The sequence below is a fragment of the Anolis carolinensis genome, chromosome 6, assembly GCF_035594765.1.
Source record: "Anolis carolinensis isolate JA03-04 chromosome 6, rAnoCar3.1.pri, whole genome shotgun sequence".
Taxonomy (NCBI): domain Eukaryota; kingdom Metazoa; phylum Chordata; class Lepidosauria; order Squamata; family Dactyloidae; genus Anolis; species Anolis carolinensis.
In genome coordinates this window covers 14,219,721-14,241,542 of record NC_085846.1, presented here as the reverse complement: position 1 = coordinate 14,241,542, position 21,822 = coordinate 14,219,721, and the positions used below count along the sequence as shown (strand labels likewise).

Below are 21,822 nucleotides of genomic sequence, written 5' to 3'. Positions count from 1 at the left end.
AGAACACCTCAGAGTGAGAAGGTCTCAGTGGGAAAAAGTCCTCTGTATGAGATAGGTCGCTGTGTGAGGAAGGCTGCTGTGAGAAGCTCCTGTTTAAGTTCGGTGTGAGAGGAGGCTCTGTGAGAGCGAAGCTGTTTATCTGCATGAGAAAGAAGCCCAGTGTGGAAGCAAAGAAGGAAGTTAACTATTTGTTATGGAAACCTTGTTCTTGTAAATAGTGCAACCATATTATTTTACTACAAAGAAAAGCCTCCCAAGGAACAGATAACATTCGTCTGTGAGTTTTTGTTCTTTTTACCTCTTTTGGCTACTGGTGCTGGGTCACACTGCTGCTAGTAAGTTAATCTGCTATAGACTTATGGGGAGGGTTTAATCAGCCCATGCACACAACAAAGTTGTCAGTCTCAGTCATGGAGTCTTGAGAAGCAAGGATGGCTCATTTCACTTCTGCCTTAGAAATAAGGGCACAATAGGTCTCTTGGAAAGTGTCTCCTATGTTTATATCTGGTGCATTATTTCCAGGACAGTAAAAGTGAGAAAAGTGTGACTCTATTGTCAACCTCTGTATCATTGTTCTATTTGTATGTTCCTGACTTGGTCAGATTTGTTGGCTGGCTAAAATCACTGTGGCATGGAATTCATCCCTCAGATACTTACCAGTGGGTAGGAAGGGATTTGAGGCCTTTGCGCTACTAGAGAGGGCAGTGGGTTTGCTGACCAATGAGTCCAGATCAACAAGGGCAGCGTTGGGACCCAGGAAAGACTCTGGAGTCTTGCGTGTTGGCTTGGAAGTGTCCGGGAGGGACCCACTCATGGCTGCCATGTCAAAAGCATTGGGGCTCTCAGTGCCACCTCCAGCCCGGCAAACAGGCACCTCACCAGCTAAGAGTGAGAGCTCACCTGGGGATGAAGTAGGAAAGGGAGACAGAGAACAATGGTAAGATGAGAGAAGAAAGGAGAGAATTGTGACCACAAGCACTGGTGGGTGGCCAACAGAACAGATCTGCTGTTTGCATTCACTGATGTACATACATTCTGAAGTAGAAATTGGAAATGTTATTTTTTATTACAATGCCCAGAATCTCTTGGCTTGCCAGAGAACTGTGGGGACGATACATCTCCAAAAGCAACTTTCTTATACTCTGTATTCAATACAGGCCACATAAAACAACATACACCAACACAAGAAATCCCCCAAAGACCACCAAAACATTTTTTAAAATGGGGTACACATAATAATAATATAATAATACTTTATTTTTATACCCCCCTCCATCTCCCCGAAGGGACTTGGGGAGGCTTACATGGGGCCAAGCCCGGATAAAACAAACAAACCAAAATAAAATAACATCAGAAAATACAAAACACGATAATTAAAATGAACATTTTAAAATATAAAAATAATAAACATAATAAAAACATGGATTTGGCACCCAAGTAAAGAGGATAAAACAAACTGGGTAAGATGCAACGAGGGAATATTGTAAACAAGATAGTTAAAAAGGTGCTTTTTTGTTTTTACTCTAAAAGTTCTGAAAACCCCCCCTCCAACACCAAAAAACAAACAAACAGCAAAATCACAGCAACATGCCTTCCTCAGATTCCAAATATAGTGTATATACGTATTAGCTCTTGGTTTGCCAAACCCAAACAGGAGAGAACCTAAGCAGCTGTGTGTGGGAATCCTTCAGGTCAGGTGACCCTATCTTGTGCAATGTGGAACAGCAAACCAGGTTGTGATTTATTTGGGAGGGTCGGAGAATCAGGAAAGCACAAGCAGGTGAAAGGTGAGCAAACATGCAAAGGAAAGGGAGGAGCCAGAGGCAGGAAGGCAGAAGAGCCATGCAGGAAGCAGGGCTCACCTGTGCTGCTCCCGGATTTGGGCAGCGCTGGGCGCAGGCTGTCGAAATCTGAGAATTCGTCCCTGTCCCCAGGACCACCAAACTGCTCAAAGCCTCCGCCAGCTGGAGGGGGAGGGATAAGGCAGAAGGGGGAGTAGGAGGGCAGCTGGATTAAAAGGGAGTGAGGAAAGGTACCCCATTCCATGCTTACCCCCAACCAAATTTCATAGACCAGGATACCATACCAAGGGAACCTGGTTCCCAGCCTGTTGGACCCAATTCTGACTCCTTGAATCTCCCTCCGCCCTTCTGTTCCCAAACCTCAGTGCCCCAGACAACTCTCCAATCTGACCTGCAGTGCCATTGGTGCTGGGTTTGGAAGGGGAACCTCCCCAAGGATCTGAAAAAGTAGATGCTGGAGCCCAAGGATCAGAGGCCGGTTTCCCCTGGGAGGCTGGAGTTGGACTGGACGACCACGGGTCTGTGGATGGGGCTGCTGTTGTCCCACCAGAAACCCCACCTGGGAAGAAAAGTAAGGAACGATTTTAAAACAGCAGAAAAAAGAGTTCATCCTCCAGGCAGATCAAGGCTACAAACCTTGGAAATTTGGAGAGAAAATCTCAGGATCCCACAGCTGACATGGCCATGGAAGGTGGCCAATGGGAAGTCACTACCAGGCCAGTGCTACATGGACAAAGAATCCCACCTGGCTGTTTGACAGCAACTCACTTGTGATTATGGCCAATAGTTTGTTGGTTGGGGAATTCAAGGAGATGGTTGTCCAAAAAATAACTTTTCCAAGCTGTAGATGGTAGTCTGCATGGCCATTATCAGTCCCAAGCAGAGAAGGTCTGTATTAAAATGTCTCTATGCCAAAATGGCAACAACACAAATGGATCTTCGTTAAGAGGTTTAACAAAAAAGCAAAAAAGATGCCTGGAAGATTGCTTCTTCAGTCCAGCTGTTCTGATTGGTAGACCTATCCTGTCAGAGAGTGTATCACTGTCTCCTGAGATCACTGAGTTCATCCTTGATTCTGCTCTAAGACCCACTCACTTGTCTTTTCTAGCAATTCAGGGTATCGATAGAACTTTTCTCCAGCACCATATTTCAAATAAGTTGATTTTCTTTCTATCAGCTTTATTTCACCAAATTCCATAAACATATGTAGAAATCAGAAATACAAATAAAATGGCATGGATACTCTGACCTTCGTGTTCAAAGATACTGTATATCTTGACACTTGAGGAACCAGCTCAGTTTTTTCATAGTCATGCTTCCAAGTCCTACTATTCTGATATCATGACTGCTATTGCTCTACAACACTCAGCATTCTGACAAGGGTTGTGGTCCTAGAAACTTCTGGAAGGCCACATATTCCCCAGTCTTGCCCTGCAAGAATTAATGTGCTGAACATAGAAAGAAGGAAACTTACTGAAGCCTACAAAGCCACTGAATTTTAAAAAGCCCACTTATATTGTGAAAATGTATTAAGCACCTCACTCTGTTAATATGTATTTTTTACCTTCAGTCTTCCAGGGGTCGGTGCCTGCAGCTGAGGGGCCACCCCATGGGTCTGAGGGGGCTGCAGGAGGTGCTGTGGTGGTCCCCCATGGATCTCCTGTAGAAGCCGCTCCGGTAGCGGCTGGTCCCCATGGGTCAGTGGGAGCTGCGGATACAGCTGGGGCAGCACCACCCCAGGGGTCGGGCGGAGCAGGAGGAGCGCCCCATGGATCAGCAGTAGGTTGGGCGGTGAAGACATCAGCAAGATCCATCAGGGATGACTGCAAGCAAAGAAATGGGATGGGGGAGAGAAAATCCATCACGTTTCCACTGTTCACCTAAATCATCTCACCTCTCCCATTGTGTAATACCCGCAGAGTCTGTGCTGTGTGAGAGCACCAGATTAGAACTGGGAGGGACAGAGGTAAGGTATCCTTTGGGTGCTGAAAGGCAGTTCTGTTACTTTAGAAACATAACAATGTGTAATGTATACCCTGTTTTGGCATACAATTATCATGTCTGGTTAATTAAAAATAGAGTTTATTCAGAAAATGGTCCTCCACAGTGTCAAGACATAAGTAAGGTAAAGGTAGAGTTTTCCCTTGAAACCCTTTCCCCGTGTCCGACTCTGGGGTTGGTACTCATCTCCATTTCTAAGCTGAAGAGCCGGCATTGTCCGTAGACATCTCCAAGTTCATGTGGTCGTCATGACTGCATGGAGCACCGTTTACTTTCCTGCTGGAGCAGTTCCTATTGACAGTTGCATGTTTTCAAACTGCTAGGTTGACAAAAGCTGGGGCTAACAGCAGAAGCTCACCCCCACTCCCCGGATTCAAATCGCCAACCTTTCGGTCATCAAGTTCAGCAGCTCAGCGGTTTAACCCGCTATGCCACCAGGGGATCCCAAGACATAAATACTCATTCCAATAAAAAAAATGACGAAAAGAGAATCAGGGCCATAAACTGTAATTGCCGGAAAGCACCTAAGTATAGCATTGGAACATCTAATGGATGGGAAATGCTCTTTTTTCCTAATGAATCATGGATCAGTACTGCATTTACACCCATTGGACAGAAACTGTTGCTTTCAATGTAGACTTAACAGCTCTGTTGAGTATCCCTGCTGTACAAAATCACGCTGTACACAGTCGTAAATAAAATTTAATCTTGTATATATTTTTTAAGAATATATAATTCGTCATAAATGTCAGAACAATTTTTTCTTTAGATTTCTGGAATCTTCCAGGCCTTCGCATCTCTTTAAGTGTACATGGCTCGCATCTTCCCCATTTTATCCTTAGAACAAACCTATGAAGTAGGTCAGACTGAGAGAGCATGAGGCAGGTAGGTGAAAAGTCACCAACTGAGCTCCATGATTTCAGTCCAACCATCTAACTGCTGCATCATATGGCCTTACTGTCTGGCAACCAGACATACTATCTGTATCACAGCTGGTAGCCATAGGTTACCATCACACACAGCCCATTCAAACCCCATACCTCCTCCTTAGCAGGAACAGTCTCCTTCTTGCTCTCCTCAATGGCCATCTGGAGTCGTAGGTCATCCCCGCGCCGGATCCGCTCCTCCTGCAAACGAATCATGAGTGGGACAGAGGCATCAATAACTGGGAGAGGATAATGGCAGCTGGCTACTCACCTTTAGCAGAGGGAGGCAAAGGAACAGTTGACATGGCACAGCAGTAATTAGGCCATGAGCCAGATGAGATTTCAAGCAGCAAACATTACTATTTATTATTTTCATTACTTTACATTACATTGTTTGTACAAGAAGTTTTACATTCCTTATGATACTCCAGACAGCCAAGAACGAGCCAAGTGTTGCTCTGCCTCTGAAATAGTTCCTTGCCTCACAGTAGAATTCTAAAGTCCTCATGCTTTAAAACTATCAACCCCCTCCCCCATTAAGTCTTTCCCAAAATACAAAATCCCACCTACACCATGTCTTCATTTGATCCACCCCATTTCATCTAAGCACTTTGATTCTAACCCCTGGTTGACTAACTTCTGCCTTCCTGTTCTTGGGTTTTCCTTTCATCTCTTGCTTGCCTGGACCCACTATCATTCAGAAGTCTTCCTTCCTGTATCCCCCTCTCTCAAATTAGAATTTGCTTACTACTATCCATTCTCAACCTGTACTCCTATCCAGGAAGGAGCCAAGAGCCTTGCTCTGAGTTACGGCTTTTTCGTTCCATTTGATACGTCCTCACTCTCCCCTCCACCTTTGCACATTTTTCCTCTGGTACATCACTTCAGTTCCTCTGGAAACATATGAAGACGGCTCAGCAGGCCACGGCTTACAGACACAGCAGGCTCAGGACCCACGTACTGACCTGTCCTACCTCCAGGCCTCCCTCCAGGGAAGATATCTTAGGAAATCTTGATTCTACAGCGGACAATTAAAGAGGTCTAAAAGTCAAAATGGAGACATGGCACCACCGTTGTAATCATTCTGCTTGGGACAGGATGTGGAGAGATAGAGAACGCTGAGTTAGTGGAAAAAAGGTGTGAGGCTGGGGCCTGCTTGGGGAAAGTGGTTTAGTTGATTATTTTTGGGAGGAGCTGCTGTGAGGGAGGTGGGGTGCGTGGTTAAGAGTCTAACCTTGTCATGTTCCTCTTTGCTCAAGCTAAGGGCTAGCTGGAGCTGTAGGTCTTCGTCGGCCACTGCGGGGGGCTGGGGGGGGAAGAAACACAACATAAGAGGCATGGAATGAAGCTTGATGCAGCAGAGGTAGAAAAGGAGGGAGGAAGGAAGGAAGGAAGGAAGGAAGGAAGGAAGGAAGGAAGGAAGGAAGGAAGGAAGGAAGGAAGGAAGAGATGAATGGACTACACATACTTCTACTTGATGCAGCCATTGCCACACTTGGTTTCAAAAATCATTTCCAATTAACCTTGGCTGCTCGAATTCTCAGGGTGGATCTACACTGCGATATAAAGCAGTTTCAGAATGCAGATTAAACTTCATTAAACTGGGTTATATGAGTTTACACTGCCGTATAATTCAGTTCAGTATAATTAATCTGCATTTTGAAACTGTATTATATGGCAGTGTAGATTCAACCTCAGTCCATGCAGTTAGCCTTAGGACTGGCACAAACGTTTCTTGAGAACAGAGGTTACAGCTCCAAGAATCCCTTAGCCAAGCAGCAATGATGAGTAGAGGATTCTAGGAATTGTGGTCCACTGTTTTCCTCTGGGTCATCTAGTTTTGGAAAGGAGTACTCACAAAACATAAACTCAACCCATCCCTTAGCTGTTATCTCCATAAGCTGTTGCACATGAACAAAAAGAACCTGCTCTTGGTACTTGGCTTCAGAAACAAGGTGACTGGCTGATATATACAAAGCATGAGAAAGCAATGGCCCTCTAAGATTCCATTTCCCATCACCCCCACTGAGCTGATAGCAGCTGCTTTTCAACAACATCCAGAAGGCCACAGGTTTTCCATTTCTAATGTATAGTGGCAAGTTACATGAATTTACCTTTTATAACTTGGGAAGACATCTCATATTGGCTTCCTATCATTGTGCAAGGATAGGATATGACAGCCAAAAGGGCCAACCTTGGATTCAGGGAAGTCACATTTTAAAAACCTGATCAAACAGGATGCCTCCACAGAAACTTAGGTGATGTTGTGTCAGATTTTTAACCCAATTAAACTCCTATGGCAGTTGTCTAGGATTACTAATCTTGGGTTTCCTGCAGGCAAATTTGAAGGCAGTGATTAATGGCACTATTCCTACAATGGGGGCCAATTCTTGTACTATCGTGGTTTCTTAAAAGTAGAATTTCCTTCTGAGGTCAAGAAAAGGATCTACTATTCCTCAGACCCTTGACTGCCACAGAAGTCTGGGAATAGCATAAGAAAGATGAATAATTCTGAATCTCCTCTGTATCCAGCAGAGAAACCGAAGCCTCTGCACAGAAATGCAACTCTCTACCCCTCAATGAGGTTATTTTATTTAGGTGGGCAAGTTAGTAACCTTGAGGGGATTATTTACAAACAGATTACAGTTTGTAAGTAGCAGTTTCACCACAAATGGTTCAATTGGGAGAATATGTAATTCTTTGCATGCTTTCAGACAGATGTGCATGTTAGGGAAGAAATTGCTTGTGCCAAATTCACCCCTCTTCTCTCCATAAATAAATGTACACCAAAACCTAGATCAGCTCTCCTTTATCAATCTCAGACCTTGAATGTTTTGGAGTACAACTGCTACTCCCTTCCAATCAGCCAGGATAACAGCCATATTAGATAGGAGTTAAGAGTTGCCCCCCCAAAAGGGGGGGGGGACTTGTAGTCCAAAAGGGAACTTTTCTAACATCTGGTGGATCTTACTTCTTTACCTTCTGAGTTATGAATGGGGTGGAGTGGGAAGACATGTGGCATGAAGGAAAAGAAGGGAAGTCAAAATAAAAAACTAAAAAAAGGGGGCAAACACAACTGGAAAAAAAGGTGGGATGGAGAGAGGTGAAACAAACATAATCAACCTGCTGAGGAGGAACCACAAGGGGAGAAGGGGAGGGATGAGGTGACAAAACAGTTAGCGCTGGGAAGTGGGGTTTAAAGGCCTGACAGACTGCAGCATGTGTAGCGAAAATGTCTGGGAACAGCCAACACAGTAGCATCCCTGAAGCTCAGTGGCCGTGGAAGTGATCAGCGCCTGGATGGGCGACAATCTTTGTTTCCCCTAAAGGAAGAGCAGGCCTAAGTAAAAAACAACAATTAATAATAATGAACAGCATGTGGAAGTGAAGAAAAGCCAAGTGCCAGGTCTGATGGCTCAGAGAGATCACTTCTGCCAAAGCCTGGCTGTTCCGTGAGGGAGCCAGGCAAATTGGAACACATTGGTCACCAAAGAATCCCAGATGCCCAGGGAAAGGTTTCTACAGAGATTGGGGGACTGTAACATACAACAGAGAAAAGGTAGGTAAAACCTGGGGTTTTGAGGAGACAGGATCTATTCATGGGAACCCTGTGACAGAAGATGGAAGCAATCCCAATCTCTCCCTCTAGTTGGGGATGGTGCTGAGGGAACAAAGTGAAAATTTGGATGAAAAATCCCAATAGAAAACGTACTTCCTGTTAGAAAACGTCAGTATGAAACACAACAACACTGTTTTTGACTCTCTTTTCCCCCTTTTGTTTCTCAAGCTCTGACGGGAAAAAACACAACTGTCTTAAGATCTTAACATTTGTCTACCCAGGATGTAAAACAGTGGAAGATCATGGCTCCACAAGTTACCCATCAGGCTCTGCTCTCCACATAGCTTGAAAAGAGCTTGCGGCTAGCACATCAGCTACATCTTTGAAGGCAGCCTCCTCCCACAATGTTCTTCAGGTGTTTTAGAAACTATTTTAGAAGACAACCTGCTTTGCTGATGGTTACAATTGTCTCCAAAACTGTCAACTTTGTTGCTACACCATTGGTATTTGATAGGAGACAACAGGGATCCTTTTTCAAAAAAGCAAGATGTGCAGTTGTTATTGGGATCACAGTTTACCATTACCAACTACAGTTCTGTACCATCAGTAATTCAGATTTTGTACAAGAAATCTAGAAGTGTCTCTTTTTTTTAAAAAAATGTACTATTACGATACTCTCTATGGTGATTTCACTCAGATGTTTTGTCAGTCCATTTGGAATAGCTCACAGGGCAACTATCATTGCAGTATGACTCCCGTACCCATGGGGGTGTGTTTCTGGATTTCGTGAGGACATGCAAAACTGTGGATAATAGCAAACCTTATTGAAATGAACAACCTCTCGCCTAACAATGCCATAGAGTTATGCTGGAAGACCTAAAAGATACCTAGGGAGGACATATTTTGTCAAAAGTGGATAAATAAAATCATGGATATCAATCCTGTGTATACGGGTGTCATACTGTGTATTCTTTGTTGTTATTATTACAATATTATAGCTCCATCTTTTTCAGCAAATCAGGCTTCAAGGAAGATTACATAAGAAAAAATAGTTATTTCACTGCTGCACCACTGAATTTTGGCAATGGGAGTTGGGGCAGAACACAGCTAGTGGTGGGGCTAATGTAGTACTCACTCCAAATGCTGTTCAGCGCTGATTGAAACAGCTTACAGCTTGGTTAAATTGTCAGTTTATACCTTTGCCTGGGGACAGGCACACATCATTCTTTAGCACATCTTCAAACTTCCACAGTTTCCCAGAATCCCTTGCCACCCACATAGCCGAAATGCCTCCAGTGACAGATTTACCTTGGCGCTTACCTGCTCCGCTTCCTCTTTACTCATGGCCAGCGCCAGCTGTAGCTGCAGCTCTTCCTCTCCGCTGCTCTGAGGCCAAGCCTGCTCCGCTTCCACAGGGGCATTTGCCAAAGATGAGGAAGCTGAAGAAGCTGAAAAATAGGATGGGGTGGAGAAGAAAGAGTTAAACATCATCAAGATGGGAAGGCAGAAAAGGAGTCCTCCATGCAGATACTTTCCATTGACTTGGAGAGAAGAAACACAAGCAGGGCAGAGTTTAGAAAATCTATGTTGGAATACAACCTATTATATCAAGCTGATGATAGAAGTAATCTATCACTAGACTGCAGGAGCTATTTACACTTGATTGGCAAGTATTCCTTTATTAGGATTTACACTGTGAACTACAGACAAAAAAAGCTCCCAGAGCAGTTTATGGGATCAAGGATTGGGGAAGACAACGGTTCCTATAATCATACTTGTGATTAAGAAAAACACAATACAACAGGAAAGGGAAGGAAGAGGAACACAAGAAAATTCAGGCACTTTGTTAACACTTTGAGATTTCTCAGCATGATGAGAAATGGACGACAGCTGGGCAGAGGCAAATCTGGCTTCTTAGGAAAAGTAATTGTGTCCTACTCTTTTTCTCTCCTGCTTTAACAATCTGTTGGAATGGCTGCTAGATTTCTTCTGAATCCCAACCAGTAAACAACAGCCAAATTAACGAAACCGAAAACAAACCCCTTGTACAGCTGTACTTGTGCCAACTCTTCATCATTTAACCCAAGCACTTTGCCAATTGGCTGAGCCTTAAAACCAAACCTTTGCTCAGTCTACTGGCCATTTCAAGAGCTTTCTGTTCAAACAGTTGACCTGTCTAACAGATGGTGCATCAAAGTACTCTGACTACAGATTTGTCAGGCAGTGTTGGGTTCAAGTTTGGTACACCCAAGTGATGAATAAGCATAGCATAAGGAAAAAGATGACCACTGGCTCTGCTTAAACGCACAAAGGAAATCTGCTGGTTGAAGATCCAGAACAAAGCCCCCCCAAACCCTGTCAGAATTGTTTGGGTGAGGTAGTGGCCAGCGTAGAGGGGGATGCGGAGTGGAAAAAAGAGTGGCCTAGTCAGTGCGCCATGACCTGAATACCAGCCTCTTCCTCCTCCCCTCCACAAAACCCTAGACGGACTGGCACCAACTGTCGCCCTTCATTAACTCAGGGATGCATGTAACTGTGCAAGCAGTGTCATCAGGAGGAGGAACCCAGCTATTGCAGAGATGGGGTGAAAGGAGAACAGTGGCTTTCTTTCCCTAATCACAACCACCACAGCATTTTGCTTTTGAGAAGATTGAATCAGTGAAAAGAAATTCACCACAAAGCAGTGAGCACCTGAAAATTCCTTCTGTCTAAACATGCTTAATCTAAGAGGCAGTTAAAGGAGAGCTGTTGTCCATCCTTCCACACTTCCAAAGCTTGGAGGAAGTTGCCCTGCTGTCCAGCTCCATTTTAGATAGCACCCCCTTTACCATGATTCAATAGTGGTGGAGAAGAGGGGACTTGAGTAGATGTTGTATGTTACCTGGTTTAGTGACAGGCAACACCTGCTGAACTTCCCTCTTTTTTGTTGTAGTTAGCTGTCATTAAATCCACTTCGACTTGTAGTGACCCCATGAACAAGAGGCCTCCAAGTCACCCTATCAACAGCCCCAATCAGGTCTTACAGATTCAAAGCAAGTGTGACTTCCCTTGGATCTATCTATATGGAATGCAGTCTTTCTCTTTTCCTACTGCCTTTCTTCTTACCAAGTACTATTTTTTTTCTAATGAGTCATATCTTCTGATGAAATGGCCAACTTAAGTCTTAGTTGAGTCATCATGGCTTCTAGGGAGAGTTCAGGACTTGATTTTTTTCTAGGAGCAATTTTGTCTTTTTAGTAGTCCATAGTATCAATAGAACTCTTCTCCAGGAGCACTTTTCTATATGCTTAAAGGCATAGGGGCACTACCCCATTTTTATTCTGGCAACCCTAGACCAGATCAATGTCCATACAACATAGCATTACTTATTCAAATTGGCAGTGATTTTGGCCAAGGTGTCAACAAGAGAGGCTTTTCCATCACCTGTTTCTTGGTCATTTTAACCCCAGATTTTGGGGAGTGACTCTGTACTCTTTTGCACAGCAAGTATTGAGGTACACGCTCATCCCTTTCACTCACAGCATTAACATTCAGGATAATCTTCCTATTTGAAGTCACATAGTCTCCACTTGACAGCTTGATTCAGCTCTCTCTTCCATTTCTATCACCAGATTCTAGAGTTTAGATGTCTTAAAAACTAAGACCATATGGCATGTATTTTTGTATACATTAACGTATTGTATTTCAATAAATGTAAGGTTTCCGTCTGCCTAAGGTATTTCTCCAGAAGACAGACTGGCATTTTATGGCTGAAATTCTGTTCATGATATGCATTGTGTATAAGTATAGATTACACAAGCATATCTCTTTCTGGGTGTCCAAAACTCCCTCATCACACAGCTATCAAGCCAAGGAGACAGGAGGTTTTAATGAGAGAACAAGGGGGAGGAGGATATCCCCTTGCAATCAACCCAATAAAATGACAGATGTGATGAGCTGCATGGCCAGTGTTTTGTTCTACCTGTTTGCTGTGGGTCCAGAAGCAGACGCCTCTAAACAGAATTAGGGTAAGAATGAAAAATAAGAACCAAATGATAAACCTGCAAAGAATAGGCCATAATCGACCTTAGTTGTTGGAGGGCTGGAAAAGTTTCTACCTGCTCTTTTCTATTACATTCCTCTACTGTAATTCTTCATATTTCTTCTGAGCATCTTAAAATAGGAAAGAGAAATGCCTCCCATTTCCTTATCTTGACCTAACCCGTCAGAAACTCTGCAAACAACTGTAGTGGAATTTGAACCAAGGGTTATCAGAGTTGGAAAGGAGCAGCCACTGATCCAGCTAGCCAGTAACTCAGCCTCAGAGCCTGGCAAGTTGCCAAGATTAAGAGGGAGGAGATGAGCTTCCACAAGCACAGCTGCATTGGTTTCTATCAGGCAGCTATACCCAGAGATTCAGCAGGTATACATTTCAGGAGAAAGGACAGGAACAATGTTGAGACAGACATCCAACACCTTCACATAACAGCTTCACAGAACTACTCAAAGCAGGCAAGGTACTTGTAGGACATAGCCAACAAGGGCAAAGGGGTTCTACTGGAGACAAGAGGTAGTTTGCAGTTTTCAAACAGCCAGATAACCCAGCTTGTTTCACCTTACACAACTAGAAGGAAATCCTTTGAGTATTATCATCTTATCTCCATATCAATGTTAGGCAATTTGGATCCTTCAGGATGCTTTTGACTACAATCCCGCATCAGGCCCAGTCACTATGGTTAGTTATCAGAAATCATGAAAGTTGCAGTCTTAGACTACTGGGAGGCACCAGGACATCTATTCCTGCTCTACAGGAATGACCAATTCTTCTTTGGTAGGGACAAGTTTTTTTTTTTATGGTTGGGAGCCCAGAGGACAAAGCAATTTTGTTTTCTTATATGTTGTGAGGCTGAACAACGAAGTATTACATTTATATCACACTACTCCTGCACGAAGAAACTAGGGATTGGGCACATATGATTATCAGCTTGTCTCCCATTCAGTTTTTCACTAAATATATACATATATATATACATATATCTATATCTATATCTTTCTTTCTTTAGCCAAACAGCTCCAGTAAGTGCCTTCAGGTCATACACTGGAGGTCTTATGTCATTTAGCAATAAATCCTTTCTTTAAAGTACATGCTCAGATGGTAGGAAGGGCAAAGCGAGGTGGCAGAACAACCATATTTTCTCAACAATTCCCATAAGTGGCAGACTGGCTCCTTGTCTTTCTGGTGCTGAGAGAGAGATGGCAATGAAACCCCACTGATTTGTCAGCTTCCTTAAGAAACAAAACAATGAGCAAAAACCTGTAATTAAAACTACTTCAAGGAATGGGACTAGGAAGAGTCAGAGCCCTTTCAGACAGGCCCTATATCCCAGGATCTGATCCCAGGTTTTCTGCTTTAAACTGGATTATATGAGTCCGCACTGCTAGACAATCTGGGATCTAAGTGCAAAGATGGGTTTGCAAAGAATTATTAGTCCAAATAATTTTGTAGCCGGCTGGACATTTGAACTCCCAGGCCTAATCTAGCAATATCACAGATAGAAAGAACCACAGATCTGTACAACACGTTGGCTACATTTTGATCAATGTAGCTCACTCACCAGTTGCAGTCTGGGCCAGCTTCTCCTTGGTTTTTAGAGCATGGGCTCGTTCCTCTTTAAGTCGCTCATCATCTTTGAGAAGGGCCACTAGCTGCTTGGCTTTCTCCCGCACGTTGACCCCTTGGTCCTTTCCATCACGGTCAACATATTGGAAATCCTTTAGTGTCTGGATGGCATAGATGTTTTCCTTGCATTGCTGAGCCACCCGCTCTGAACCTGTCTTGATCAGGTATTCCATCAATGTCATGGCCTGGAAGACAAAGTAAAGAAGGGGCTCATTATCCACAGAAGAGAGAGGGTGAGGACCAAATCTCCAAGGACACTGTTGTATGAATAAAACCATCCCTGGAGCTGCATGTAACCCATGGCCCAGACTTAGCTCACACTTATTTTAAACCATTTAATGCAAAGACGCAACATGGTATAATAGCGAAGTGCTGATCTAGGACTGTAGAGAGCCACATTCAGATATTCATTCATCTATGAGGTTAATTAGGTGACCTAAGGCCTGTTAGCATACTTAGTCTAATCTATCTCATGCTTGAAGTCGGCATATGGAAATTAGTTGGCTGAGAAATTCTGGGAGCTGTAGTCTATAATTTTGCCAGGTTCTGCCTGATTCCACTGGTGCAAAGGAAGAGCAAAAAATGGAATAAAAATAACCAAGTCAGAAGGTTTCCAACTTTTTTCACATCAGAATATTTTCAATATTAAAGGTCAACAGACCAAAACCTCCAGCTTTCTCTTGAAATCTATCCCACTTCCAAATGGGCAATGGTTATGTAATTTAAATAACATGGTTCTGTAAAAAAGCCATGAGCCCTGGGTTAACTTAAAAGATATCCAGCGAAGCGCATGTGGACTATTTATTTATTTATATCCCACCTTTCCTCATTAATCATAGTTTGGTTCTACTGACCCAGGTTGGGTCAAAACTGATGAACAACTACCAGTTTCAGACACAGTGTTTCTTTATAAAACGTGGCAAACCAGCAGAGACTGAAAAGGTTCCTTTACCAAGATTACAACCTCCAGGTTTGCTCAGTCAGTATGGTCGCTGGCCATGCTGGCTAGGAGAAATGAGTGGCTAAGCCTATACATTTTGCTGCACTGTAGATCCCAGAAGGTCTTTCTAAACCCAAAACCCCTCAGGTTTTGCTCCATCCTAGTGATGACAGGGGCATTCTTTCAAGAGCAGAGAATCCAACAGCACAGAGTAGGGGCTAATGGCTATGCCCATTACCTTATAGACGTGACGCCAATTTTTGCCATGGTCATTGAGGCGCTTCCAGATCATGCTCATAATTTCAGAGAAGGCCACCACATTGTAGGTGAGGTCAGCAATTTCAGACATGAGGGAGCTGGAGGGACCCCATGGGTCGTTCGATGTGGCTTCTCGCACCTTGATCTCTGCTTCGGAGTAGTTGTGGACGATGTTCTTCATCTGACGGCGCAAGGAAGAGGTCGACATGGTGGCGGCAGCAGTTGGAGCAGGCAGTGGGGAAAGCAGCCTGGCTCTCCCCCACCTGCCACACGCTTCCTAGTGACGCCTTTGGAGTGTGGTTGTCTAATGGATCAGCACACTGCCCAGGTCACAAAAAATCCAAAAGACCCCTTTTAAGGCAATGAGTCCCCTCTATCCAGGCAGAAAAGACCCAAGAGCTTGCTTCTTCTGGCCCTCACAGCTGCTCCTGAAACATGTCACTACTCTCTTTTAGGGTGCGACGCTTCTCTTCCGCGGCCACCTCAGCTGGGCAGCCATTTTGAGACACCTGAAAAAGACATGAGGACAAATATTTTCACTCAAGGACAAAGAACTTTTCCCAGACCATGTGCTGAATTCAACTGCAGAGAAATTTTAAAGGCCACATTCCAGTGGTGGGTGGAAGCAAGAACATCAACATATTTTAATTGACTAATTTAAAATAGTTATACCCTGCCCTATACCACAGAATCTCAGGCTAGAAAATCAACTTGAGTAAATTAACACTATCCAAAACAGAAAAATCATTTAAGCAAACAAACAGATTGAAAACATCTTAGAAGGGTTAAAACGGTTTTTAAATTATATGTACAAACACCTTGGAGTTAAACAGCTAGGCCCTAAAATAAAGAGTTATGTATTTACTTACAAGATCCAGTGTACTGTTGTGGTGTGAGTAATGGACTAGGACTTTGAGAATCTGGGTTTGAATCCCCATTCAACCACAGAAACCCACTGGGTGGCCTTGGGTAAGTCAGATTCTCTCAGTCTCTGTTTAAGGCAAACCCAAACCCCTTCTGAACAAATTGTGCCAAGATAACACAGTGACAGGGTCAGCATAGAATTGGCATAGAGTCACCATAAATCAGAAATTACAAGAAAGTATGCAGTTTTTTATTTAGTTGGTGTTCAAATGAAGCCAGCATTGATACCAACTCAACCTCTAAGGGGCGGGCATTCCATAATGGGCTGCCACAGCTGAGAAGCCCCGCCCCAAAATCTTCTCACAATGTACTGACCCAACTCATGGGATCGAGATGAAGGCTCCTTTAGGAGACAGGGCAGACATATATAAGGAGAGATGCTTTCTGAAGTATTTTAATATAATGGCTCTTATTACCAGTAACTAAGGAGACGTATGTAAACCTTTCAATATGGGGAAACTATCCATCTGTGAAAAGGAGTGCGCTCTGGAGAAGCCCAGTGACCAACTGTGCTTTAATCTGCACCAAGGAGAAATGTCATCCTTTTCCCCACAAGTGGTTGGAACGGATGTTGAATGGATTGCAAAGTCACATTTTGAACCCAAGAATTAGGCCACAGAACTTCCTTTTCAATTGGCTTGTCTCCAGGACAAACAGAAAGGGGGTGGTGGTGCAAGGGAGAGATTGCATTGCATCAGTCATGTTTCCTTAAAGGCGGCCACATTCAAGCCCAATGGTGCTAACAGTGAAATTATCTTCTTCAAATTTATGGTACCTTAAGTTCTTTGGCTAGGTGGAACTGAACTCTCGGTGAATCACCTCAATGAACTCTCATATGAACTGAGTGACCTGCCAGTTCACACCTTTTCTTGTTGTCTATTTCTTCCTGAAAATTGGGAGGAAGGCAATGACTTCTGTAGGACATTCAACTCAGGAATACTCGCAGACTGGCTCCATCCTCCTTTTTAAAAGCACTATCCTGGCTAAAATGGCATTCAGAAGCTATGTGATTTCTGGTCATCATTTTGGCTGAGATCCAGCCATAAAGGACAGTATTTTCCTGGATGTGGCTTGCAGGGAATGTAGGAAAACTGGCTACACTGCAGTTGTCCATCTCTTTGCTACATGTTGCCCACATGCTTACCAAACCACTTAGGGTTAGAGACTTTAAAAACTAACAGAACAGGAGCAGAGATATTCCGGACACTAAATTCTACTGTTCTGCAGTACAGTCGCTGATTTGCCATTGGGTTCTTCCAAGTCGCTTCCAACGTATGGGGACCCTAAGGGGTTTTCCGAGGCTAAGAGTACATAGTTTGCCCAAGGCACTCAGTGTTTTCATGGCTAAGAAGGAATTCGAAACCTGTTCTCCAGAGTTGTAGTCCAACACTCAAACCACAATGCCCACTCCAATTTTCAGTAAAAAAGGCCCTTCTCATTCAGTCCTTCCGAAGTAGCCAAAGAGATATCCTAAGGAAGCCATTCCCTCCCATCTGTGCCCTCCAAATGCACTGAATGTGACTCCTATGAAGCCACAGACAACTATGCGAACATTGTAGTTGGAAGTATGTTGGAGGATGGCTGCCCCAGGGGTAACACACACACAGAGCCATTACCTCCTTTACTAGTTACAGTGGTGACTAAACTGGGTAGCAAATACAGGGGAAACGTCAGGAGCAACCAGAACCAGACTTATCTCTTGCCCTTCCCCTCCCCAGCAATCCTGTTTGATCTCCATCCAATGGCACACAGCATGCCTCCCAGCCAAGCTGCTGTGGCCCGGTCACCTTCATGCTCAGAACAGTAACAGAGGTTTAAGGTGTTGGTTTTGGCAGCACTCACCAGCAGCTGGCTCCAGGATCAAAACCAATGTTTCCCATGAGTATTATTTTCAATTTGTAGCTCACCCTTCCCCCAAAGGGCTCAGGGGAGCATATGCAGCTCCTTCTTCCGTCAAAGGAAACATACTAACTTTGGTATAACGTATTTTTTATATTTACCTTTTTTACTTAATCGAATAAAATAAAGTTTGTGCTCTTCAATCTAAGCAGCCTGATGATTCACATAGTGGTAATAATATGCATTGTGCTACCATTTTAACACAATTATTTTTATTACTAATTAATATACATTTGCTATTTATGAAGGAATTTGACTGTAAAAAAATAGAGGAGCCTGTCAAAGTCTTGGTCTACTTACTCCGCAGACTTGGCCAAAGCAGAACAAATGGGTCCAGCAACCCAATAAATCTTCTGGGTGAGGAGGGCTTTGAATCACAGTTTCCACAGTCTAAATCTATTATCTTAAATATCACACAGCCCAAGCAAAAAAAAAATGTCTTGATTTTTATGCCTGTTCCCGAGGTTATGTGGGGTGCTAATTCAGAAAATTGCACTGATAGACCACATCAGCTTTAGTTTCTTAGATATACTTATCATTATTTTCTATGAGCAAGCAGATAGCAACTGGTAGATGCCATATGTTCTGTATCTCATGAACTAGAGCTGACAGGGGAAAGCTGGTGCCATTTCTGGAATCAGCAGGTCAAGTATACTCAGAAACCTAACATTTGAGTGTTATAGCACATCATCACAAGCCCTGGCTCTTTTCTCTCTCTCTCTATGGCTGTCTTACATGAATAAACACCAGGCATCCTACATCATGTCCTTCAGCCTTCCTTGAGCAGGGTCTCTTTGGACTTGTCAATCTACAACCACAAAGAAGCAGAATCATAGGCAACCAATTCTAAAACATCTGGAAGGCACCAGGCAAAGGAAGTCTGCACTGATTTCAGCTGTCTTCCTCTGTGTAGCAAATCTCATTTCTTCCCTACTAAACAACCTTAACCAGCCCAGTGTATTTGTGGTTTGAAAGATATATTTCTTGGAGGATCAGAGATCTGTGAGCCATAGCTTGTGAGTGACTAGAAGCAGAGAAGTGAGGAGTGGAAGGTGAAAGATGCACAAGTTGAGGTTTCAATCTCCAATGTGTTCTTTGCTTCCTGAAGCCCCTCACCCCACCTGACCCTGACATTCTTAAATGTCAGAAAGGAAGGAAGCCTACATTTCTAAGGAATGAGTCACAGCAACCAGTGTTCGGAAACTTCCTCCTTCCACCCCTTTCCGGTTTGGCTGAATATTGCTTTCAGCTGTAAATTCCTGACTTGGACCGTGGATCATCAGAGCTTGGAAAAGTACAAATCATAGAATCTTCCAGTCAACCATAGAAATTGCAGTCCTAAAAAGTAACTTTTACAAAGATCTGAAGAAGATGCAGTGATACTAGCTTAGGATCTTAACTCTCAAATTCTTGATTTTTAAGAAAGATGTACCACTAGCTCAATTGAATTTTAGTAGTTTTCAGCTTGGTCTAGTCTCAGCTGACTTCCCCTAGTTGTGTCTCAAATGTATGTAGAAAACTTTGTTCCTAGCCTTGGGAATCATCATATCCAAATATTGAAGCTAATATCTTCTGCAAATCAGCCCTCTCTAGCCTGGACTCCCCTAGAGGTTTTGAACTAGAAGTCTCATCTTACTATGCCTGTGCGTGCTTGTGATAAGGAAATGGCAATTCTATCCCAATTAACAGCCAAAGTACATCCTCCAAGAATTATTGTGAAGAATTTGTCAATGCTGAAGGATTTCAATCTCTCTCATGCTTGGCAAAGCTAGTTTGTCAAAAAAAAAATCTGGCTATGGAGGTTCTTTCAGTCCCTGGCTGTTTTATGTGGTTCTTTCTTTGTCCTTCTCACTCTCTTGCAACCCTTCTGACAGATCAAAAAAAGAATGATTTCACAGATTAAATCAATGCTCTGAAACAGAGATGTTCTTCTCACCCAGGCTCCAGAACCTCATATTTGATCAAAAGTATTAAAATACAAAAGAGCAGAATGTCTCTTTCCAAAAGAAGTTTCAGCATCGGGAAACTGGTGGCCCTCCAAGATGATGTCATTCATCTATCATCACTGGTGACATTGGTTATGAGAGTTGTGGTTCAGCAATATTTGGGGGATATTATCTTCACCAACCTTGGATTCAATTATAGTACAAACTTTTTCTTCACTAAATGAGGAAAATTACTGGGTAGGTTCAGAGAAAAAGTAATCCTCAATTCATCTCCAGTGGAGATAAGACAAAACAATGCCATTATCACCAAATGAACCCTTTATTGCAGACAGGTCGGATTACAATCCAATTAGTCCCCAGTCCTTTTAAATTAATATATCAATGGATTGCAACAATGCCTCTGACACCCCAAAGCACTGTTTTCTCTGTCTCATATTCCATGCCTCTGTCTCAAATGAATGTATACCGCCCATCAAGACAGACAATAATCAGTTAGATGGATTAGTGGTCCAAATCAGTTTAAGGTAGTTTCATCTGGCAGGATTTACAGAACCCGGTTTATTATACAGATTGCAATGCATAGATTTCTAGAATTTAAAGGTATTTTTCAAAAATAAGTATCAGATTTCTAGTTACCATCCTTCAACAGATGGGCTGCTTATATGGATCAGTAGTTTTTAAATAAACACTCTCCTCAGATTTCTACCTGAGCTGGAAGTCCATCAGATTTCTTTACATCACTACATCAATATATCCCTGGAGCCCCCAGGGACACAATGGGTTAAACCCTTGTGCCAGCAGGACTGATGACTTGAAGGTTGGGTTACTGATCTCAAGGTTGCCGGCTTGAATCCAACCCAGGGAGAGCATGGATAAGCTCCCTCTATCAGCTCCAGCTCCAAACAGGGACATGAGAGAAGCTTCCCACAAGAATGGTAAAAACATCAAAGCATCTGAGCATCCCCTAGGCAATGTCCTTGCAGACGGCCAATTCTCTCACACCAGAAGTGACTTGCAGTTTTTCAAGTTACTCCTGACACAAAAAATATCCCTTATGAAACTGTACCTTTGAGTAGGCTGCAACTGTTTTAAGAGCTAATCTTGACTAAAGTAGTACATAAAAGAAAAGAAAAAAACAGGCAATAGGTGTGTGGTGATACATGCTTCTGGTCTTCTATGACTTCCTCTGCAGATTTTCTACTAATGTAGGGCTCCCAACACATTGGCACTATTACTGACCAATTTTTTTTTCTTTTCCCACAAATGTTATGCCACCCTTTGTGGGAAAGCACAGGTGTGCACCCACAGAGAGTTTTGTAAGAGCTATGTTCTGAATAAAACTCCGGTTGAACAACTTTTATAAGGGTCTAAGACATTTACAGACAAACAGAATAATTTGTTTTACTTAGAGAATCTAATATCTCATCTTGCAGAGTTTATTTTCCTTGCAGAAATTGCTGTGCAACCAGTCACAGATATCAGCACTTTATAACAGTAAGAGGAAAGGCTAGCTCATAAACTCAATGCCCATGCTGGGTTTTAAAAATGTTTCTTATCATTAAAACTGCAAAGAGATGGAAAAGGGAGTAGTATTTAAAAATGAGAAGATTTCTAATGTCTTTCTTATTCTCAAACTATTAGTCAGAACTTGCAAAAGTTATTCTTTTGTACTATAACTCCCAAGGTATAAAAGAAGCTAGCATGATCAAGAGTTTTGGCAATCCTTTTCAAACAGAATGGACAATCGTCTATTGAGAATGAGCCAGCTTTGAATTTCTTGCATCAAATGGGAAAAAATGAACTGGATTGGACAAGGCCTGGATTGGGGCTGGGCTGTGGTGCAGGCTGGTTAGTAGCCAGCTGCAATAAATCACTATGACTAAGAGGTCATGAGTTTAAGGTCAGGCC

The 21,822-nt window shown here is 43.0% G+C and overlaps 1 protein-coding gene across 7 annotated transcripts in view; it reads right to left on the bottom strand.

Annotated features, from left to right (window-relative positions):
• epn1 (epsin 1) overlaps nucleotides 1-21,822 on the bottom strand; it is a 33,520-nt gene that overhangs the window by 2,986 nt on the left and 8,712 nt on the right. Inside the window, exons 2-10 of one of the 7 annotated variants that reach the window (XM_008117170.3) lie at nucleotides 15,126-15,654; nucleotides 13,883-14,132; nucleotides 9,609-9,736; nucleotides 5,964-6,035; nucleotides 4,844-4,930; nucleotides 3,367-3,625; nucleotides 2,194-2,361; nucleotides 1,863-1,964; nucleotides 658-900 (exon numbers count right to left, since the gene is read on the bottom strand). In XM_008117170.3, the coding sequence (XP_008115377.1) occupies nucleotides 658-900; nucleotides 1,863-1,964; nucleotides 2,194-2,361; nucleotides 3,367-3,625; nucleotides 4,844-4,930; nucleotides 5,964-6,035; nucleotides 9,609-9,736; nucleotides 13,883-14,132; nucleotides 15,126-15,353 (1,537 nt within the window). In that variant the 5' untranslated portion in view covers nucleotides 15,354-15,654. Of the gene's footprint in view, nucleotides 1-657; nucleotides 901-1,862; nucleotides 1,965-2,193; nucleotides 2,362-3,366; nucleotides 3,626-4,843; nucleotides 4,931-5,963; nucleotides 6,036-9,596; nucleotides 9,737-13,882; nucleotides 14,133-15,125; nucleotides 15,655-21,822 lie in introns of all 7 variants that reach the window. The other 6 variants (XM_016996060.2, XM_008117173.3, XM_008117171.3 and 3 more) reach the window with 6 other exon arrangements.